Below are 20,158 nucleotides of genomic sequence, written 5' to 3'. Positions count from 1 at the left end.
TTTATTATTATTTAATATCTAATAAATCATTTTATTAATTGTTTATTAATTAGTGATTTAGAACTAACACATATATTTATTAAACTTATTAAAGTAACTTTTACTTATTTTTTTCTTCCCACTGAGTTATTTATTTTCTTCTTCTTTAATATTATTCAACGTACTTTAATGAGTTACATTAAATATTAATGATAGTTAAATCAATATCTAATTCATTCATCAGGTAATACATTTGTTCTTTTTTATTTTTAATTAAACATAATGTTTGGTTATTCATTATAAAATTAAATAATCATTAATGAATAAATAAATAAATAAATAGAGAACAACTAATTGAATTGTAATATAATTGAATTATAAATCCAGTTAATTTATTTGTAAAAATTATGATTATTAAATTGATAAATAATCTAAAATTGATAAATAAATAATAAATTAATATAAAACAAAATGTAAAATATTTCATATTCAACAGATAAAATCAATGAGAAACAAGAGAATAAATTATAATAATCAATTAAAATTCTATTTTGGATTAAATTTGATTTATTATTGTAGTTTTATTTATTGTTTTATTCGTTATCATCATTCAAATACTCTGTTGGTATTCTTTTATTATGTTTTAGTATTTCTTCAAATGAACATTCATAAAAAAAAGATTTTCAGAGTGATGTAATTGTTGATGAAATATTAAATGATTTTAATATGCAGAACAACAAAACAATAACTTCCTATTTCACCAAATGATGTTTGAAGTAACTGAAACTAATTGTGAACATTCTTCAAAAGAATTTCTTCCTACCTATTAACACATGCATGTAGATTAATTTATTTTAATGATTTATAGTGTTGAAAATAATAATACTATATTTTAGTGACTATGTTGATATACTAAATTTAATAATACGCTTCTTTATATTTCTTTTCAATTAACCCTTTTAAATTATCAATACTAATAGATAATAAGCTTTTTCCATTCACAAAAATTCAATCATTACTAACAAATTAAACATCTTCAATATTTATATTTGTTAAAGATAAACAACAAATAAAACAATAATGTCCTACTTTACTAGTCTTTATAGAGATAGCAATCGTGTTAATGTTCTGCATTATTCAAAACAAAACTATTTAACTTAGTAATTGATCATCGAATAATAAAGTCATTAATATATTTCTTTTCAATATTCTTTCCATTTATCATTGTAAAAAAATAGTAAATCAACACTTATTAACACTATTTCATTAATAAATATTCTTTTTTTTTAAATGAGTTTTATATTATCTATTCATACTTGTTAAAGAAGTGCATCTATAAAAATATTCATATCCTATTTCACTAATTGTTGATTGAATGACATTTAATTTTAAATCTAAACATCTCTCAAGACAATAAAATCTACATGTTTTAACTTCTAGTGGCATTGTATTTCAATATTTCTCTCCTTCTTCTTTTATACATATTATTTTTACAGGAACTTCTTTTTTTTCTTTCTTTTGTAATGTCTTGAATAACTAACTTTATACCATATTAACAACTTAATTATTCTTCTATATTTACATACTTCATCTTTATTATAAATATGAAGTGTTTTATGATTAGGAAATAATCGTCTTGAAATTCATTTAAATGAACTGGACTAAAATGAAACCGTTCTCTATTTCCTCTAAATCTTTTAACTCCAATTAATAAATTAATAAAATTATTAATATCATTAAAATATATTGATGTTATCATTTTTTCATTATGTCATAATTTTCTTGGATCTCCCTTGTAACTTTTTTTGTTGGTTTTCTCATTTTCTTTTTTTATTTAAATTTAAACATGAAAAATATTCAAGAATTTTATTTGATCTTCTTCTATTTTATTCATCACGTATTGTTATAGAGTAATATGGAACATTATCTTAATGTAAAAGTAAACAGAAAAATAAATAAAAAAGGACAATTAATATATTCCACAATTGGATTTTATGATATTGAGAAGTGATTATTTCAGTGAATTCAATATGCTCTATTTCTATCATAGAGTTTATTTCTAACATATGAAAATTAAAATATTCTTCTTTTAGTGTGTTTCCAGAGTTGAATGTGTAAAACATTAAATCATTCTTGTTTTTAATGATTATTGTTCGTAGTATTTGTTGAATATGTTTGTGATTTATTGCCTTCAACCTTCTTACTGATTGGTTAGTATCAACTTATTGATAATATTACAGGTATTATTTCTACATATATTATTTCTCTATTTTGTCTTAATTTCTCTTGTAATTCTTTGTATTTATTTTGTAAATATAATTTAATTCAATATTTCTATCTTGGCATATAACAACATCATTAATATATCATTTTTTATCCTTCATGTTTTTGATAATATATCTGGTCTTCTAACATTAAAAAGATTGGTCATAACTAATAATTCATTAATGTAAGTTATAACCATTTCATCATTATTAAATACTTAAGAGAAGTATTAAAATCTATTTCATCAAGTTCATTAAAAATATGTAAATAATATGTGTTTATATATTTGATTACACCCATCCATGTTTTGATAATTGATTCTATGGCTAATAGATAGAATAGTGTTAGGATAATGTTTACAATATTTTAATATATCAATAAAAAGTATTTTAATTTAATACCTACTGTCATAGTTACTCCTTCTTGCATCTTTACTACTTGGAGGAATGTATTTCTTTTTATATTTAATGACCCCATATGGTTAATGCTAATTTCATATTATTAAATATACAATTTACATTTCTTATATATTCAACTCATTTCTTTTAATTCATTTTAGGTACTTTTTTCACTTAACTCGTTTATTACTCATTCAAGTATTTTCTGTACATAATATTTTTCTTGCATTTAATTATATTATATTCACTCATTGAAATTAATATTCTTACCAAATGTTCTCTTTATTCTTTTAATTATTCTTTAAGTTTTTTCATTATTAATTTTATATTTCTATATTTCATTTATTTATTTTGATATTGTTTATATACTCTTTGTGTTTTATTATGACAACATGTATTGTTAGTATTAAAGCTATTGTTAAAGTATTAAAGATGATGAAAATGAATGAATGATGAATAAACTAACAAGTGGGGATTGTTGTAGTTGTTATAATAAAAATAATTATAATTTAATCCATTCAAATCATTTTATTTTCATTCTTTCTTTTTTTAACTTTTTTTATTATTTTTTTATTTCTCTTTCTTTTGTTTTTCTTTTTCACTTTTTTTAATTCATATTTATACGTAAATACTCAATAGACTAATAAAACAACTCAAAATAGCAACAATATATAAATAAGATTATTTCGTTATCTGATGATATAATAATTAACGAGATCTATTAGAAGTGAAGGTGATCTGATTATTTTTAAATAAAAGAATAAATATTATGATTTATTTTTTTACTTAACTCACTAATAGATTCGAAGGTAGCACGTCAGAGACACCACACACAACACTAAAATATTTCCATCCTTCGATTCCCCCAGTTATGGACTGGTTATGACGTTGCGTTTGGTTAGAAAAACATCTTACCCAATACTGCAAGAATAGCAGTGTTTATTATGTACAATGACAGAATATCATTGACAATAAACGAATGGGTATTTATAAAGATGTTATTATTACTTGTTAGAATACAAGTATTATTTGATAATATAAGAAAGATTATCAAAAGAAAAGGGTCAAGTGGATGAGGCTAAAAGAATATTAGCCCAAAGCAATACACTAGTAATTATATATTCTCCTTAAAATAAGAAAATAAAGAAGAAGAAATTTAAACCTATCGAAATTAAAAAGAAACTCAAGCCCATCAAAATTAAAAAAGAAATTTAATACGCATCGAAATTAAAAAGAAATTAAATAATGAATATTTAAATAAGGGATGTTTAAAATACTCTATCTCACATCAAAAATGAGAAAAGAAAATTCTCACATTTCAACAACTAGAAGCAAAGAATAAGCCAATAGTTGAAGAACAAATACATTTAAAGCGAAGGGACGGGATTAGTCTCCCCTGAGCAAGGAACAATAGACACAAGTTCTATTAATACTTAATTAACTACTTTTTACTTAACTCACTAATTCAGAAATTGGATAAAATGAGATTAAAAAGAAGAAAATATTTTTATAAAAGAGAATAAAGGAGAAAGGAAAAATTGTTTAATGAGAATGAATACTTTTTAGAGAGTACAACACAATTTTTAAATTAGACAATAGCAAGTGTTATTTTAGAGTGATCAATTTCAATAAAAATAAGAAAGTATTCATAATACTTATAATAAAGGTCTTGTAAGACTAAAAAGAACCTTTACAACCAGTAACTTTATTTAAACAGAAAAAATTTCATTATCAAAGTTATTAGCAAAGTTATACAATCATAGTATGATTTTTTATTTAATAGAAGTCTTTTTCTTTTAAGTTTTTTTGTATATTTGTGTATTCAAGTTATATTAAAGAGGAATTGGTCACTTATAAATTGGTAAATTATGATTACACAAAACTTGAAAGATTATTTATTGAGAAGTTTGTGAGTTGAAAAAAGAAAAGAAAAATGATGATTTGAATGAACGAAAATTAAAAAGAAAAATGAAACACCAAAATTCTTTTTAAAGACTAAAATATCAATTTTCAGTTCATGAGCGAGCCAATAGTATTCAAGAGCATTTCTATTCTCACTAATAAAAAATTTAAAGAAGTCTCAATTGAAGAGCCTATTACAACACCCTTTGGAAGTATTTTAATGATTAATGAGAAAAAAGTAATTGAATTACCACGAACTATTATGACATTTAATATAAATATGTCACTTATTCCTAAAGAGATGAACATAAGTAAAGAACAACTTTCATTGGCATTTGAAATTATTTATGATAAAGAATATCTCTTTTTTTGTAAAACAAAAGAAGAATTTAGACATTGGGCTAAAATTATAGGACTTGGATGTAAAACGTATGGTGTTTTTTGTTTTCCTCTTGAAGCTGTTGTTAAAAAATCACGATGGAGAGTACCTAATATTATTTATCGATGTATTGAATTTCTTAAAAATCATGATGCTATTAATGTAGAAGGTATTTTTCGAATGAATGGTCGTGTTGGTAGAATAGAAGAAATGAAAAAAATGGCAGATGATGATGAAGATATTCATTTTGATGAAAAGGATACATGTTATCTTGCTACTTCATTATTAAAAGCATATTTAAGAAGTATGGTTGAACCATTAATACCTTATAAATATTTTGAATATTATGCACAATTACCTGAAGGAAATGTTGACAGTAAAAAATTTATTAATTCTTTGACTGAATCACATCAAGACACTTTATGGTATATTGGAGAATTTTTAATGGAAGTTGTAAAGAACAAAGAAATTAATAAAATGGATGAAACAAATCTTGCAACATGTTTTGGTCTTGTATTCTGTGATAATCCTCCATCATTAGGTTTAACTGAACTTGAATTTACCAAGAAAGCAATTCAATCTTTTGAATATTTATTACGTAATTTCAAATATGCATTTAGTGATGTTAAAAAAAGGAATGTAGCACAAGGAATTGAACCACCTCAATATCCTGCTTTTCAGCCATTAGTTCATCTTCCTTTTGATATTTTAATTGAACAAATCAAAATGGAACTTAGAGACATTAAAAAATCTCGAAGAATGTCAGCTACTTATTTAACTGATAAAAGTACTAGAAGAAAGAAATTTGGTGGTTCACTATCTATCGCTTCAACTACCTCTGCTGTTAGAAAAGAATATTTAAAGACAAAATATAAAAAAAATAACGGCTCTTTTGCTGATTTAAGTCTTTCACCAAGTTTAGAAACAACAGACCATCCTAGGTCTTCCCGGTTTAGTATTTCTGGTTCTTCTTCAAGGTCTAAAACAATTCAAGTTTCTTCTCTTTCAAAACAAACTCCTTCTAATATAAATCAACCTAAATTCTCATCTGTTGAACATTCTTCCTTTATATCTTCTCATTATTTACCAAAACCACCACCCAAAGACAGTGTGACTCCAGAACCACCTCTACTTCATAACTCTCTTAAAAATACTGAATTGCCACATTAAATCTTTATTTTTCTTATTTGTTAATTCACGTCCCTTCATTATGTATTCTTTTTTTTAATTTTCTTTTCAAAACTTTTGATAACATTCCAAATTATTGGGGTTATTAAATAATTGACATTTGATTCAGTGAGTTGAATGTTTTTTTTTTGTATTTGCTTTTAGGTTCCTTATATAGGAACATTATCCTTGTTAAAAAGAGTTCAGAAGGTAGAAGATTTCTTATTGTTAGTGTGGTGTATCCTTTATTTTCATTTTCTCTATTACAATAAATAATATCTTTTTAATATGTATCTATTTTTATTTTTATAATTCTTATGATAATATGTTCTGTGGTTTAATTTTCTGTTCTGTTGATAACTTCTGTGTTAATTATTTGTTTCTTCAACTTATCTCCTTTTATTTACGACTTATTTTTTTTTTAAATAAGAATAAATATGATTATACACTGTTAAAATATTTTATTTAATAAGTTAACAATTATTTTACATACCTTATTTAACAACAATATTTTTAAGTTAATTTGTCCCATTATTAAAGTATACTTTTAAATTTTACAGTTAGCAAAATAAATATATTCTTTCCAAAAATAAATATGAACAGATTTTAACTCAAAACACTATCTAAATATACTCATTATAATTTGTTTTTATTTGAACATACTCTAAAGCGATTACAACACTAATCAATGAATATATTTCGTAATAAATTAAAAGTTTTATCGTAATATTATTAATTTTTTCTATATATATTTGTATATACTTTGTTGAACATTATTATTTAATTAACTCATGTTATTTGTTTTTCAAATTCTTTCTTATTGAATATAGTCAGTCTTTTTAGTTATTAGTCATTAAACATTCATGATAATTAGTATATGTTGATAATATTTTTAGTATTTCTTTGGTTGGTAAGTTAAAAAAAAAATCATCAAATAATATACTCATGTATCAAAAAGAGTAAAATAAAGTTATCAACAGTTTTAAAAAAGTTCCTAAAATAATGTTTTAATTCTTTGTTAAAAATGAAGAAACCATAAATTAAAATTTCATTTCTATATTGTTATACTTTAAATGAAAACATACCTAATAAATTTCGTTTCATTCAATTACATTAATGTGTTTTGGTGTGAATTGTTCTGAGTATTGTTTTTAACATAGTAGTTTTATTATTCCTTTATATTCCAATGAATTTTGTATACAAAATGATTCTATTTTATCATTTTCTTTATAAACATAAATATTATTTCTATTCTAAATCTAAGCAGTCACCTGTTTGATTACATAAACAAAATCAACAATGTGATTGTTTAATATCAAATTTTATAATTCCTTTTATTCTTCATTTTGGTTTAATGAAAATAAAAAAGAAAAAAAATTTATATAAAAAGAAAAATAATTAATTTTAGAATTAAGAATTCAAAATTTATTTGTATTTTTATTATTAGTTGTTCTTTATTTCTTATTTTTGTTCAATTATGTTGTATTAATATTCAATTATCAATTTATGATTCAAATAGTAAATCGAATACTTTTTGGTTTGTTTATTCTTTTATTTATTTCATTATTATTATATGTTGTGTATTTTTGGTTATCTTTTTCTTTCTTCATATATATTAGATTATATTATATTTTCCATTCTTTTTATTTTTATTATTTTTTAATTTTGTTTTCATTCTTTATTCTTTTAATTTTTTCTTCTAATGTTTTAATTTGATTTTCTATATTTATTTCTTATTATGAATAATTTTATTGATCATTTCATCTTTTATTTTATTGATTTTGTTTCATTTTTATCTTCTTCATTTTATTTTTCATTATTTCTATTTATTTATTCTTATTTCTATTATTCATTTTCTTCTTTCTGTTTCATCAATTATATCAATATTAATTCTTAATTTTTAATACTTTCAAATATGTTTCATCTGATTTTATTTCAATTTTTCATTTTTAATACATCTTAATAACAATATATTTATTAATATCATCAATTCTTTGTTGAATATTTTAAATTATTTCTACTTCTTTATACAATATTTTATCTTATTTATTAATTCTTAAAATCTATTTTACTTAATGAATATCATATCAAATTTAATTTCTTATTTTCTTAATTATTCATTTATCATACTCATCATTTTGTTTATTATTTTATCATTTTATTAAATATCATTTCATTTTTATTATTTTAAAATAACAAGAATAAAATCAATAGAAATAGTGTTGTTTAACATAGATTATTTCTTTACTACTTCACTACTCCATTTCTTTTTTTCTTTCTTGCTTGATATTTATTTTACTATCTTGTTGTTTATTCTTATTTAATTATTATCTTCATTTTACTTCATTTTATATTATTGACCTCTTAAATTTATTTTATTTTAATTATATTTTGATAATAATTAAGTGATGATAACTATCTAATGAAACAATGAATAAATTCAAAGTGTATGTACTAAATTTTAGTTACGTTAAATTATTATTTTCTTATTTGAACTAATAATTTAAAATATTTACTAATTCTTATTAATATACTCTTATTACATCTAATTTCATTATCAAAATTATAATGATAATTTTTATCAATTAATATTGATATAACTTTCAATTATTGTTTATTATTTTATATATCAGATTATAGTACTATAATAAAATAAATATTTAATAATGAAATAAACTCTAAAAATATTTTGATATGACTAGTACCAATTAGTTAAATTTAGTAATAACAAAACACCTTGTATATACTAAAAAATAAGAATGAAATCCTTTTTGAATAAAGAAGAGAATGAAAGCAAAACATTTGTATTGAAAGAATTAAAGAAATAAATTTACTTCTTAAAAAAATATGGATGAGATAATCACTGAATGAGAGAATTATTTGATGAGTGTTTGAGTTATATTTATTTTTCTAAAAAAAGTTGTGTGTCTCTTAAGACATCTTACACAAAGAACTTGTAGTCTAATAAAACCTTTTTAAAATTAAATAAGAAAAAATTTAATTTACAATACACGAATCTAATTTTATACTCTTTTTACTTTTCTTAGTTTTTGAATGGAGAGTAGAAGAAGGAAGGAAATGGTATTTTGTCAAATCAATGAGTGGACAATTATTAAATGTACTTTGAGGGACTTCAAGAGAGGAAGAAAGAGAAAGAGAAGACAGTGATGTACAAGAAGCAAAACAAGAAGATCCAATTGATGTTACTGTTGAAGGGATAGATATAAAGACTAGAGAAGAACAACGATAAAAACAAAAGTCATGAAGTGAAAGGAGAGAAGAAGGAAGAGTAATTGTTTTAAGAGAGGTACAATATTCAAAACAATTTGAAGGCAGCAATAGTAATGACGAAGAAAATGTAATAGATTTTAACTGAACACAACTACAGAAAGAACGAACTCCAAGTGTTTTTATAGAGTTGTTTAACTGAATCATTTTTAAATTCCAACAGTCTTCAAAACATGAAGAGCCAATATGATGAAGTGAAGAAGGAAATTCAATAACAGATAATTTATTACAACCTTTAAATGTTCCTTCATCAAGACAATGTATTCCTAAAGGTATTTGAATAGATTTCAAACCACTACAATTACAAAAACAATATTTTCCGATAATATCAATAGGACCATTAAAAGAAATAGAAGACAATGATTTACACATTTTAAAAGCATAATCCCCTATTCTCCTAATATTTTCAGGAATAATAATTTCATTAAGAAAGATACATTTTTCAAAACAGTTATCAGGTATTGAAACAATTATTGAATTAAATGTGAATGATTTCAAAAAGTCACAAACCCTGAAACAACCTTTTGATAATTCTATAATTTGGGATGGAAGTTCAAATGAATGAAATTTGAAACATTCTGAGAAACAATTTTCTCCTAAAATTTTAACTTCTTTTGGAATTTGAATTCCTAATTTATTTACATCTTGTTGAGTATAAACTAATGGACTAAATGAATATGTTATTTGAGATGAATCATTAATAAGACACTGATATTGTAAATAAGAACAATGTACATAATGACGTTGTTGTATAAAAGGAATTAAATAATCATTTTGAGAATAAACAAATTGAGTTTCAATGTTTTTAAAAAGAGATTTGTTTTTTATTGTTAATTGAATAGGATTAAAATGAAATTTATCTAGTATTTCTTTAAACTTTTTACATACACAAATAATATTAATAAAATCAGATGAAAGCATGAAATATTTACTAACAATCATAATAGAATATCCATCAAGTTGTGAACGTTTGAGATAAAGAGTCATTTTGTTTTAAAGTTTATATTTTTGGGGTTATAATTCTTTTTTTTTCTATTAAAAGAAGTAAATGTAAATTCCTTTTTGCTTAAGCTATGTTAGTATCAGTTATAGTTAAGTCTTTTTTTTTAATGATTAGATTATTATATTCAATAATTTAATATCATAAAAAAGAATTTTATTAATAAAAATTACCTAAAGAATTAATAAATAAATAAGAAGGATAAATATAAATCAAAAAATCTAAAAAAAGTAGAATGTAAGTAAATAAGAAGTAAAAAATTCTATAATAAAATAAGAAACAAAGATATATATTACTTGTTTTTATAAATACGTGAACAATCAACGGTTCTTTCAATTTTATAAATTGGATCATAGAAACAGGATGAACATGGAATTTCCCTTTTATTAATTAATGATGTACAAGTAGGTTCTGAGTAATAGTTTGTTATAAATATATTATTTTCAACTGATTGATTGATATAATAACTAGTATCCTCTAAACGAACACAACCAGTTAATTGGTATTGATTAATTCCATAAGTTTTATTACATCCAAACTTTAAATTTGCAGTTAAACCATCAGGAAGAAAATCAGCATAAATAAAAGAAACAGACATTATATAATATCCTATATCTTCTAATCTTGAATTTCCAATGAAAACAGTACAATTAAGATCACTGTATAATTCACTTATCATTGTTTCTCTTCTAAAATAAGGTCTAAAACTTTGTTTTAAAGATTCAATGTAATAACAGTGTCCTTCATTAAGAACTTGAATAAAACTGTCATAAAATGTAATAAAGTACTTTGGTTGAACAAAAGGAAAAATTAAAAGACTAATAACCAAAAGATATTTCATTGGTATTAAAAATTAAAAGTTCTTCTATCAATTCTTTTGAAGATAAAATACTAACACAGAGAAAGTTTGGAATAATTAAATGATTTTTCTTAGAAATTTTTATTAAAAAATTTTCACAAGAAAAAACTGTTTTTTAAAGTATATATTTAATTATTAATTTAAACTGATTAAAACGTTATTATCGTAAAGAATATATACGTATTTACTTTAGCTTTGATCTACTTTTATTCCTAAGACTAATCCAATGGATATCTTTCAAAAAAAAAACTAGTAAAAGAGATTTTATGGGTTCATTAACTATAAATTAATTTTATTTCGACAGAATTAAAAAATCTAAATATATCGTTACATATCAAAATAACTGATTCTTACATAATTACGACAAACAATTCATATTTTTACATACATAATTCATTACTATTCATTTGTTATATCAGTATAACATCACTTTTTTTTTCATTATTTATTAAACTACTTATTTTAATATACGACTTAAAAGTAATAACAAAATATCAAACCAAAAAAAAAATTAAATAGGTTCTTTTGTAGTTCCTTAACAAAATGTTTGCAGCTCAAGGACTTTCTTCTGTGATAATTTCGAAGGTCCTCCTAAGTCATTAATTAAGTATGGCTCGTTACAGTTGAAAACAAGAAGTAATGACAACGATCAAGGTTGATAAAAACAAATTGAGAGAGAAAAGATTTTTGTATAACAAAAAAAAAAGAAAAAGAACTAAATGTTGAAAAATTGATGAATTTAATATTTTTATACTAAATTGAGTAACATCTACTTTTAGCCTTAATAATGAGTTCTTCCCATATAAAAAATATTTTAATTATTAGTTTAAAATTATTTTCACGGAGAAAATAAAACAATAAAATTGTTAATAGTTAGAGTTCTTTTAATAACTTTGTTTGTTTCAAACAACAAAATATATTATCAAAATAATTTTATTTTATCATTTTTTTTTACTTTTTCCTAATTGAATTGAATTTATTCAGTTATTTTTATTACTAGAGGAAATGCTTATGGTAATTAGAGAAATTAACTACTGACACTCTTTCTATAATATCACCCTTCAGATCTTTCTTTTTAAAGTTAAATTATTCGTTACTTTTTTTATGTCATTAACAAATAATATGTTTTTTTGATATTTACTTATAATAAAAAATTTAAGAACTCTAATGTCATTTAGACCCCCATACATAGTTATTATAATTATTTAATTAGTAATCATCTTGAAAGACTATTCTTTCTTTTTGAACATTACCTAAACAAAAAGAAATAAAAAAAATAAAAAGTAGTTAATTAAGTATTAATAGAACTTGTGTCTATTGTTCCTGCCTCAGCGGAGACTAATCTTGTCCCTGAGTCTTCGTCTTGTAGTTCAACATCATATGTTTGGTTGTGGTAGAAACACTGTTCCATGACGTCCATCATGTTTTTAATTACAAGGTTTTTAATTTCTTTAGTGATGTCAATTTCGATTTTTAATTGTTTGATTAATTTAATACTTTCCGCATTTACTAGCCCATTAATCGAAATTACTACTGGAATTATTTTGACATCTTTTAATTTCTCTATTTTCATTAGCCTATTTTTCAATTCCTTATACATATTTCTTTTCTTCCAATAGGCTCCATTAATATTATGATCTGCCACAATAGTCATATCAAATATTAGACCAGTTTTATTCTTTTTATCTAGTACATATATATCTGGTCTTTTATGATATAGTCCATCACTTTTTTGCATTATTTGTTTGTTCAATATCATATTGATGTCATTGTATTGGAACACTGTTTCATATGGGGGTTTCTTGTATTGTTTATTTCCTGTATATTTTCTTATTAACCCCTCCCATATGATGATGCCAATATTGTCATGTTTCTCCATCTGTGATTTTTTATGACCAATGCAAGATAGTAGAATGTGTTCTACTGTGGCTATCTTGTCTTTACAAAGTGGATAGTACTTCAATCTTTCATTTTTTAATATTTTCGCTTTCCTGTACCCACTAAATATTACTCCATCTTGCATTTTAGTTAATTGGAGAAATACATTTTTCTTTATATTGATGGACTTCCATGCATTTATTGTAGTAGTTTTATCTACAAATTTTGACTCGAACCATCTTCTAAAATGTCAACTTGTTTGATTTCAATTTTTTGATGTATTGGTGGTCATTAATTTATTTATTTTTATTACTACTTCTTTTTCTTTTTTATTTTCACTTCATTTATTATTTCTTCTATTTTCGTTTCTGGGATTTTATGACTTAGTGCTTTTTTAATTATATTCCATATTCCTTTCTTGGAATACCATCTATCTATTATGTTATTTCTTATTTCACTCTTGTACATTAGTACATTACTGTTCTGATTAATTCAATAACATATTCATCCATTAGGCTTATTAATCCTTCACCCATTTCATTTATATGACATATAGACGGTCTTTGGAGTTATAACAATGTATTTTGCCTTTCTTAAATATTTTCTTATCTCCAAATCCATTCTATCTATGTTACATTCCAATTTACTAGTGATGCTGAATATCTGAAGATGGGTATTACTTCAGTATTAATTCTTGTAATATAACTTCTATTACTACTTTCATCATTATCTTTTATTTGATGATTTTACAATTGAAGGTATCATTAATTTCAACTAATATCATACATTTAAATATTTATACAAATAATCTCTTTCAATTGTTGTGATGTTTTTATTTCAAAATAATATTTTATTAATGTTCTTTAATACTATTCCTGATTTCTTTTCTTTCATTTCTTTATTCAAATTATTATTTATTTAATTTATTTGTTGATTGTTCTCATTTATTCATTATTTTGTGTCATTATTCTCATTTCTTTATTATATAATGTATTTATATTATTGAACTTCTATTCACTGATTTGATAAATTATATTTATTTTGATGATGATAAAAATGATAATGAATCATAATGTAAAATTAATCATTTTAATATATCATTTATATTCATTATATTTATATCATATAATTATATTCATTTTATTCATCATATTTTATACATTATTTATGTTGATTCATTCTATATTAAATTATTTTAATATTTATATTACTTATTCATGATTTACTGATTCATATAATTTATTAATATCATAATATGAATCTATAGATTTGTATATTTATCTTATTTCTGATGATTTAATATATAATTATTAATTATTAATTATTTATCATCAAGAAATTATAATTTACATTATAATTAATTTTTATTAATTTTAAATGATTCACTATTCATGTTAATTCTATTATGAATCTTATCTTTTAATAATGATATAAATATTTTTCATAATTATATTTATACAATTGATATGATGTTAATTAATAACATTGTTCATATCACTTCATTTGTTGATTAATATTGTTCTTCAATTTACCATATTTAATTTGATGATTTCATTGAAATTTAACTATTTATTAAATATATTAATAATATATTATCTTGACATTGATATTTTCTTCAATTAATAAAATTATATAGTGTCAATGCATGATGATTTCTAGTTATTTATTTTCATCATAATTAAATTTAAATCATATAATATAATGATGATATTATCATAATTTCTGTATCTTTTATTCTAAATTATGATTTAATTTATTTTCATTTCTTTAACTTGATTGATGATAATATTAATATATTCATTATCAATATCAATAGTATTATTTTTCATATTAATATTTTTTATTATTGAATTACACTCTATTTTATATGATGGAGTTCAATTTCATTTTAATATATCTTTTAGTTGTTTCTTTTATTCTATGTGATATTTTAATATTATTAATGTATTCTTTATCATTATTTACATTATTATTTATTATTTTTATTATATTTTCTATTTGTTCCCATCTTAATTTCTTATTTAATTTCTTATTTAACCAATTAATTGCAAAACAATACAACACATCAATTAAAATTCTATTTGTTTGATTTATTGTGTTTTCTTCTCTTCTTGGTTATTATTATTATTATTATTATTTCTTATTCTTTATTTCCCTATATTTTTAATCCTTGTAGTTTCTTTCATATTCAATTTTGATGTTATAATGTTGTGTATTTATTATAACTTTCTGTTTTTATATTTCTTTGTTAAATTTATTTATCATGTTATTGTATTGGCATTATTTGATACTGTTCTTATTGTATATTATTTATCTTTTTCTACTTATTCTTATTGTTCTCTCGTCTTATTACTATTTAGTTGTTGATTTGATTTATCTCTAGTTTCTTCTTTCTTCTTATTATTATTATAATCATTCATTGATTTCAGATATTATCATATCTCATATTTCTCTATCATTTCTTATTTCTCATTCTTTTATTTTAATTTTAATTATCATCATTTATTTTTCATTTTCACTATTTCTTTGTAAGTTGATTGTTCTTTGGTTTCTATTTCATTTTCATTTCTATCATTATTATGTGATATTATCATTAATTATGATGAGATGTTTTGTTATTTTTTATTTTTATTATCTTTATTTTCTTGTTTTTATTATTGTTATTTAAAACAATAAAAATGAAATGATGTTTATTATAATAATAAATAAAATGAAGTGTTATAAAGTATATTTAAGTATTTAATCTTATTATTTTGATCTGATATTCATTAAATTAAAATGGAATCAGTGATGAATAATCATTTAATTAAAGAAGTAGTAGAAACACTTCCAAATATTCAACAAATGATTAATGATACTACTAAACAATATCAATATTATTTAGGAAGTATTAAAAATGAAATATTTGAGAAACAAGATAATGAAACATATGAACAAGCAATTAAAAGAGGAGAAGGAATATTTGATAGAATGGATGAAGTAGTTAGAAGAAGAAGATTAATAATAGAAAAAGGACAAGAAACAATTAATCAAATGGAAATAATTAAAAATAAAATGAACAAAATAATAGAAGAATGTAATAATGATTCAGAAACAGTTAATAAAGCAAAGAATGAAGTAATAGATAAAATCATTCACATGGAAGAAATGAATAAAGAAGATAAAATTAAGAAATTAGAAGAAGAAATTAACAATATTAAAACAATATTTATTAAGAACAAAGAAGAATGGAACACCCATTATAGTGATTATTTAGAAAAGAAGAAAAGAAAAGAAGAAGAAGAAAAAAGAGAAAGAAAGAAAGGAGAAGAAAGATTACGAAGAATGAAAGGAATGAACACAACTGAAGAAGTTAAACAACTAGAAGAATGGACATCAAGAAGAGTATCCAATATAATATTTGATTCAGATATTGATGATTGGAATAAGAATACATCAGTATTTAATCAAAGAATAATAAATAAAGAACATATAATAATTATTATTGAAGATAAAGATGGAAATAAATTTGGAGGATATGTTAATGAGAAAATTGATAAAGTTGATAAATATATAAATGATCCAAAATCATTTTTATTTTCATTAGAATCAAAAGGAAGAATACAAGGAATGATGAAATTTGATATTAAAGAACCACAATATGCATTTTATTTAAATAATCAAACAAATGATTATTTATTTGGATTTGGATATGGAAATGATATTGGTTTTCTTAAAGAACATTATAAAACAATATCATGGTGTAAACAACGTTCGTTTGAATATAAAGGAATATCAAATGCACTTTGTGGAAAACAATATCCAGAACATTTTACACCAGAACGAATCGTTGTAATTGAAATGAATTGATTTTTATTCATTATTATGTATTTGAAATATAAAAATAAAAAAGAATATAAAATAAAATCAATAAATAAACATTTTATCTATCAATAAATGAAGTGATGAATATAAAAATGTTCATATTTCATTCTTGTTTTATTTCATTTGAAATATTCATATTCATTGTGTTAATTTAATAAATAATAAAAAGAAATAATAAAAAATAAATAAAAATATAATAAAATATTTATTTTATTCTTTTTTATTTATTTTTTATTTTATTCTTCTTCTTTTATCTTTATATCTATTATATATTTCTTATTTTATTATTTATGTTATATTCTTATATCATTTTATTCTTATTTTATTTTTATTCATTATTATTCATTTCATATTAACATTGTTAAATAACAATACAACATATAATAAATAAATGATATAAGATAAACAACAATAAATAATAATAATAAAATATAAACAAACAACATAAACAAATATAAAATGATAAAATATCATCTAATATAAAATAAGAATAAGATGATTATATTTTATTTTATTATTCTTCTTTATATTCTCTTATTTTATTTATTTTATTATTTTATATGTTTATTATATTTACTTTGTAATATCAATTTCATTTATAAATAATTTATTTATACTGAATAAACATAATACAGGAAGTGAATTAGAATGTACAGTGTTAATATAAAATATGAATAATAAATATAATAAATATGACTTAATTAATATAGATAAGTAAAAGTGATATTTTAATTCTCTTATTTTTATTCTTTAATAATATTTTACTATATTTTGTTATAATTTTTCATTAATAAAATAAAAAGAAAATAATGTAACAGGAACCAAAATAAGCAAAGAAATAATGTATCTAAATAAAAAACACAAAAAAAAGAAAAGGGCAAAATATTTTGAATCAATAAAATAATAGTTTTTATTATTTTGCTCCTAAAAAATAAAAATTAAATTAAATACTCATTCTATATTCATTTATATTTGTTTATATTTTATATCATTTTATGATAAATTGTTCTGAAATATAAATGATTCAGAAATGATATTTGATTCAATGTATGTATACATTTTTATTATTATGTTATTATTATTTTATTTATGTATTTTATTTTTATATATTTATATATTTTATTATTATATTTATTTTTATTTTGTGATTCGAAGGTAGCACGTCAGAGACACCACACAGATCCCTAAAATATTTCCATCCTTCGATTCCCCCCAGTTATGGACTGGTTATGACGTTGCGTTTGGTTAGAAAAACATCTTACCTAATACTGCAAGAATAACAGTGTTTATTATGTACAATGACAGAATATCATTGACAATAAACGAATGGGTATTTATAAAGATGTTATTATTACTTGTTAGAATACAAGTATTATTTGATAATATAAGAAAGATTATCAAAAGAAAAGGGTCAAGTGGTTGAGGCTAAAAGAATATTAGCCCAAAGCAATACACTAGTAATTATATACTCTCTTTAAAATAAGAAAATAAAGAATAATTTTAATACTCACCAAAATCAAAAAGAAATTAAATAATGAATATTTAAATAAGGGATGTTTAAAATACTCTATTCCACATCAAAAATGAGAAAAGAAAATTCTCACAGTTCAACAACTAAAAGCAAAGAATAAGCTAATAGTTGAAGAACAAATACTTTTAAGCGAAGGGACGGGATTAGTCTCCGCTGAGGCAGGAACAATAGACACAAGTTCTATTAATACTTAATTAACTACTTTTTATTTATATTTATTTTTATTTTTATATTATATATATCATCATATTATCTATATATTTTATATTTATCATATTTTATTACTTTTATATTCTTATTATTTATATTTTATTTTATATATGAATACACTTCTATTTATATATAATTTCTTATATATGAATATATTTCTTTATCTTATTTTCATTTTGATTATATTTTTATATTTTATATCTATTTTCTTTTTATATTTATTATTATTTTATTTATATTATATTGATTTTATTTATTATTTCTTTTATATATTTTATTTATTATTATATCATTTCTCTTATTATTTCTTTATCATTTATTATTATTTATTTATTTTTTATATCTTCTATCTATATCATATTAAATTATTATTTATTATTTATCATTTATTAGATGTTATATACTAATCACATCTATAACTGATAATAATAACACTGATAATAAATAATACATATAAATAAAAATCATAAAAATAAAAATCAATAAATAAAGTTAAATAATTTGTATCAATAAATTAAATACTTTTTATTTGATATTTCTAATTTCTATAATAAAAAATATACCCTTATTTCATGATTCTTTTCATCTTTTATTATCTCATTTTGAATTACTACTTTTTATCTTCTTTCATTTTATATTCTCAACTTTCTACTTTTATTCTTTTCATCTTCTTCTACTTCATAATTTCACTTTTTTTCTTTCATGTCATTCTTTTTCATCATTTCTCTTCCTTTTTCTCTTATTCCCATTTTTAGTTACCGTAATAACACTATCATCAATGATTGTTGTGTTCATAATTACTATAATTTCTTTGTCATTTCGACTCTCTTTATTGATTTGTAAAGAAAAGATACAATAACTATAAAAACTAAAACTACTCTTATTGTGTTATAACTAATATTTATGTTGAACTGCAATTGTAACCATCACTTTGTCAATCATTTCATATCAGATATTATAAAGTACTGACATGTTGAGATATTAATGAATATGAGTTATGAAAATGAGATACAACCAATTTATCATTATTGAATTGAAGAAATAACATACTAATAACATAGATTAAGTTTGTTAAACCACATTTTTATTTGGGATTGGAAAAGGTTCTTTTTCTCTCCATCAACAATATCTTTTCAGAAAGTGTCATCTATTATGGCTGATGTTATTGATACAACAAACATTAAACATAATGTCAATAACGTAAACAATAACAAACAAGAAACATTGAATAAAAGGAGAATAGTAATGTGTGGGTCAATAATGAATAGAAGAATATAAATAAAGTGTTAATTAGAATAGAATAAATTCTTGTTTCAATCTAATTATTTAGAAATTCAACAATAGATTGAACACAATTCAAATACAAACACTATTTTATTAATAACATATTTTCTTATACTTTTGTAAGAAGGTTTGTTACATGAGTTAATTCTATACA

The 20,158-nt window shown here is 21.2% G+C and overlaps 3 protein-coding genes across 3 annotated transcripts, besides 41 other annotated features; 1 reads left to right on the top strand and 2 right to left on the bottom strand.

Annotated features, from left to right (window-relative positions):
- Positions 1-52: part of a sequence feature (AT_rich) that runs on past the window's edge.
- A 233-nt stretch (positions 53-285) lies between these two features.
- Positions 286-321: a microsatellite.
- Positions 322-366: 45 nt separating this feature from the next.
- Positions 367-463: a sequence feature (AT_rich).
- Positions 464-498: 35 nt separating this feature from the next.
- Positions 499-577: a sequence feature (AT_rich).
- Positions 578-1,684: 1,107 nt separating this feature from the next.
- Positions 1,685-1,727: a sequence feature (AT_rich).
- Positions 1,728-1,932: 205 nt separating this feature from the next.
- Positions 1,933-3,015: a repeat region.
- Positions 3,016-3,138: a repeat region.
- A 30-nt stretch (positions 3,139-3,168) lies between these two features.
- Positions 3,169-3,251: a microsatellite.
- A 132-nt stretch (positions 3,252-3,383) lies between these two features.
- Positions 3,384-3,427: a sequence feature (AT_rich).
- Positions 3,428-3,441: 14 nt separating this feature from the next.
- Positions 3,442-3,859: a repeat region.
- Positions 3,816-4,093: a repeat region.
- Positions 4,094-4,659: 566 nt separating this feature from the next.
- Positions 4,660-6,093, top strand: EDI_128830 (Rho GTPase-activating protein, putative; the record flags this gene model as incomplete). Its single annotated transcript, XM_001741293.1, has 1 exon — positions 4,660-6,093. The coding sequence occupies one exon, from the start codon at positions 4,660-4,662 to the stop codon at positions 6,091-6,093; it is 1,434 nt and encodes a 477-aa protein (XP_001741345.1).
- A 264-nt stretch (positions 6,094-6,357) lies between these two features.
- Positions 6,358-6,404: a sequence feature (AT_rich).
- Positions 6,405-6,500: 96 nt separating this feature from the next.
- Positions 6,501-6,578: a sequence feature (AT_rich).
- A 214-nt stretch (positions 6,579-6,792) lies between these two features.
- Positions 6,793-6,844: a sequence feature (AT_rich).
- Positions 6,845-7,137: 293 nt separating this feature from the next.
- Positions 7,138-7,992: a repeat region.
- Positions 7,883-8,306: a repeat region.
- A 47-nt stretch (positions 8,307-8,353) lies between these two features.
- Positions 8,354-8,483: a microsatellite.
- Positions 8,484-8,560: 77 nt separating this feature from the next.
- Positions 8,561-8,781: a sequence feature (AT_rich).
- Positions 8,782-9,062: 281 nt separating this feature from the next.
- Positions 9,063-9,095: a sequence feature (AT_rich).
- EDI_128820 (uncharacterized protein) lies at positions 9,088-10,365 on the bottom strand (the record flags this gene model as incomplete). Its single annotated transcript, XM_001741292.1, has 1 exon — positions 9,088-10,365. One exon carries the CDS (start codon positions 10,363-10,365, stop codon positions 9,088-9,090), a length of 1,278 nt encoding a protein of 425 aa, XP_001741344.1.
- A 142-nt stretch (positions 10,366-10,507) lies between these two features.
- Positions 10,508-10,671: a microsatellite.
- Positions 10,671-11,219, bottom strand: EDI_128810 (uncharacterized protein; the record flags this gene model as incomplete). The annotated part of the gene is made up of 1 exon (XM_001741291.1): positions 10,671-11,219. The coding sequence occupies one exon, from the start codon at positions 11,217-11,219 to the stop codon at positions 10,671-10,673; it is 549 nt and encodes a 182-aa protein (XP_001741343.1).
- A 70-nt stretch (positions 11,220-11,289) lies between these two features.
- Positions 11,290-11,382: a sequence feature (AT_rich).
- Positions 11,383-12,037: 655 nt separating this feature from the next.
- Positions 12,038-12,076: a sequence feature (AT_rich).
- Positions 12,077-12,148: 72 nt separating this feature from the next.
- Positions 12,149-12,191: a sequence feature (AT_rich).
- A 161-nt stretch (positions 12,192-12,352) lies between these two features.
- Positions 12,353-12,396: a sequence feature (AT_rich).
- Positions 12,397-12,515: 119 nt separating this feature from the next.
- Positions 12,516-14,885: a repeat region.
- Positions 14,862-15,446: a repeat region.
- A 41-nt stretch (positions 15,447-15,487) lies between these two features.
- Positions 15,488-15,643: a microsatellite.
- A 9-nt stretch (positions 15,644-15,652) lies between these two features.
- Positions 15,653-17,473: a repeat region.
- A 4-nt stretch (positions 17,474-17,477) lies between these two features.
- Positions 17,478-17,554: a microsatellite.
- Positions 17,555-17,573: 19 nt separating this feature from the next.
- Positions 17,574-17,595: a sequence feature (AT_rich).
- A 42-nt stretch (positions 17,596-17,637) lies between these two features.
- Positions 17,638-17,790: a sequence feature (AT_rich).
- Positions 17,791-17,904: 114 nt separating this feature from the next.
- Positions 17,905-17,984: a sequence feature (AT_rich).
- A 52-nt stretch (positions 17,985-18,036) lies between these two features.
- Positions 18,037-18,123: a microsatellite.
- Positions 18,124-18,125: 2 nt separating this feature from the next.
- Positions 18,126-18,719: a repeat region.
- Positions 18,720-18,737: 18 nt separating this feature from the next.
- Positions 18,738-18,828: a microsatellite.
- A 15-nt stretch (positions 18,829-18,843) lies between these two features.
- Positions 18,844-18,878: a sequence feature (AT_rich).
- A 7-nt stretch (positions 18,879-18,885) lies between these two features.
- Positions 18,886-19,058: a microsatellite.
- A 19-nt stretch (positions 19,059-19,077) lies between these two features.
- Positions 19,078-19,112: a sequence feature (AT_rich).
- An 8-nt stretch (positions 19,113-19,120) lies between these two features.
- Positions 19,121-19,206: a microsatellite.
- Positions 19,160-19,241: a microsatellite.
- Positions 19,242-19,285: 44 nt separating this feature from the next.
- Positions 19,286-19,454: a microsatellite.
- Positions 19,455-20,158: the final 704 nt, after the last annotated feature.

This window comes from Entamoeba dispar, genomic scaffold, assembly GCF_000209125.1.
Source record: "Entamoeba dispar SAW760 scf_1105229463703 genomic scaffold, whole genome shotgun sequence".
Taxonomy (NCBI): Eukaryota; Evosea; order Mastigamoebida; family Endamoebidae; genus Entamoeba; species Entamoeba dispar.
Note: the sequence above shows the minus strand (reverse complement) of the source record. Positions and strands in the feature narration are given on the sequence as shown.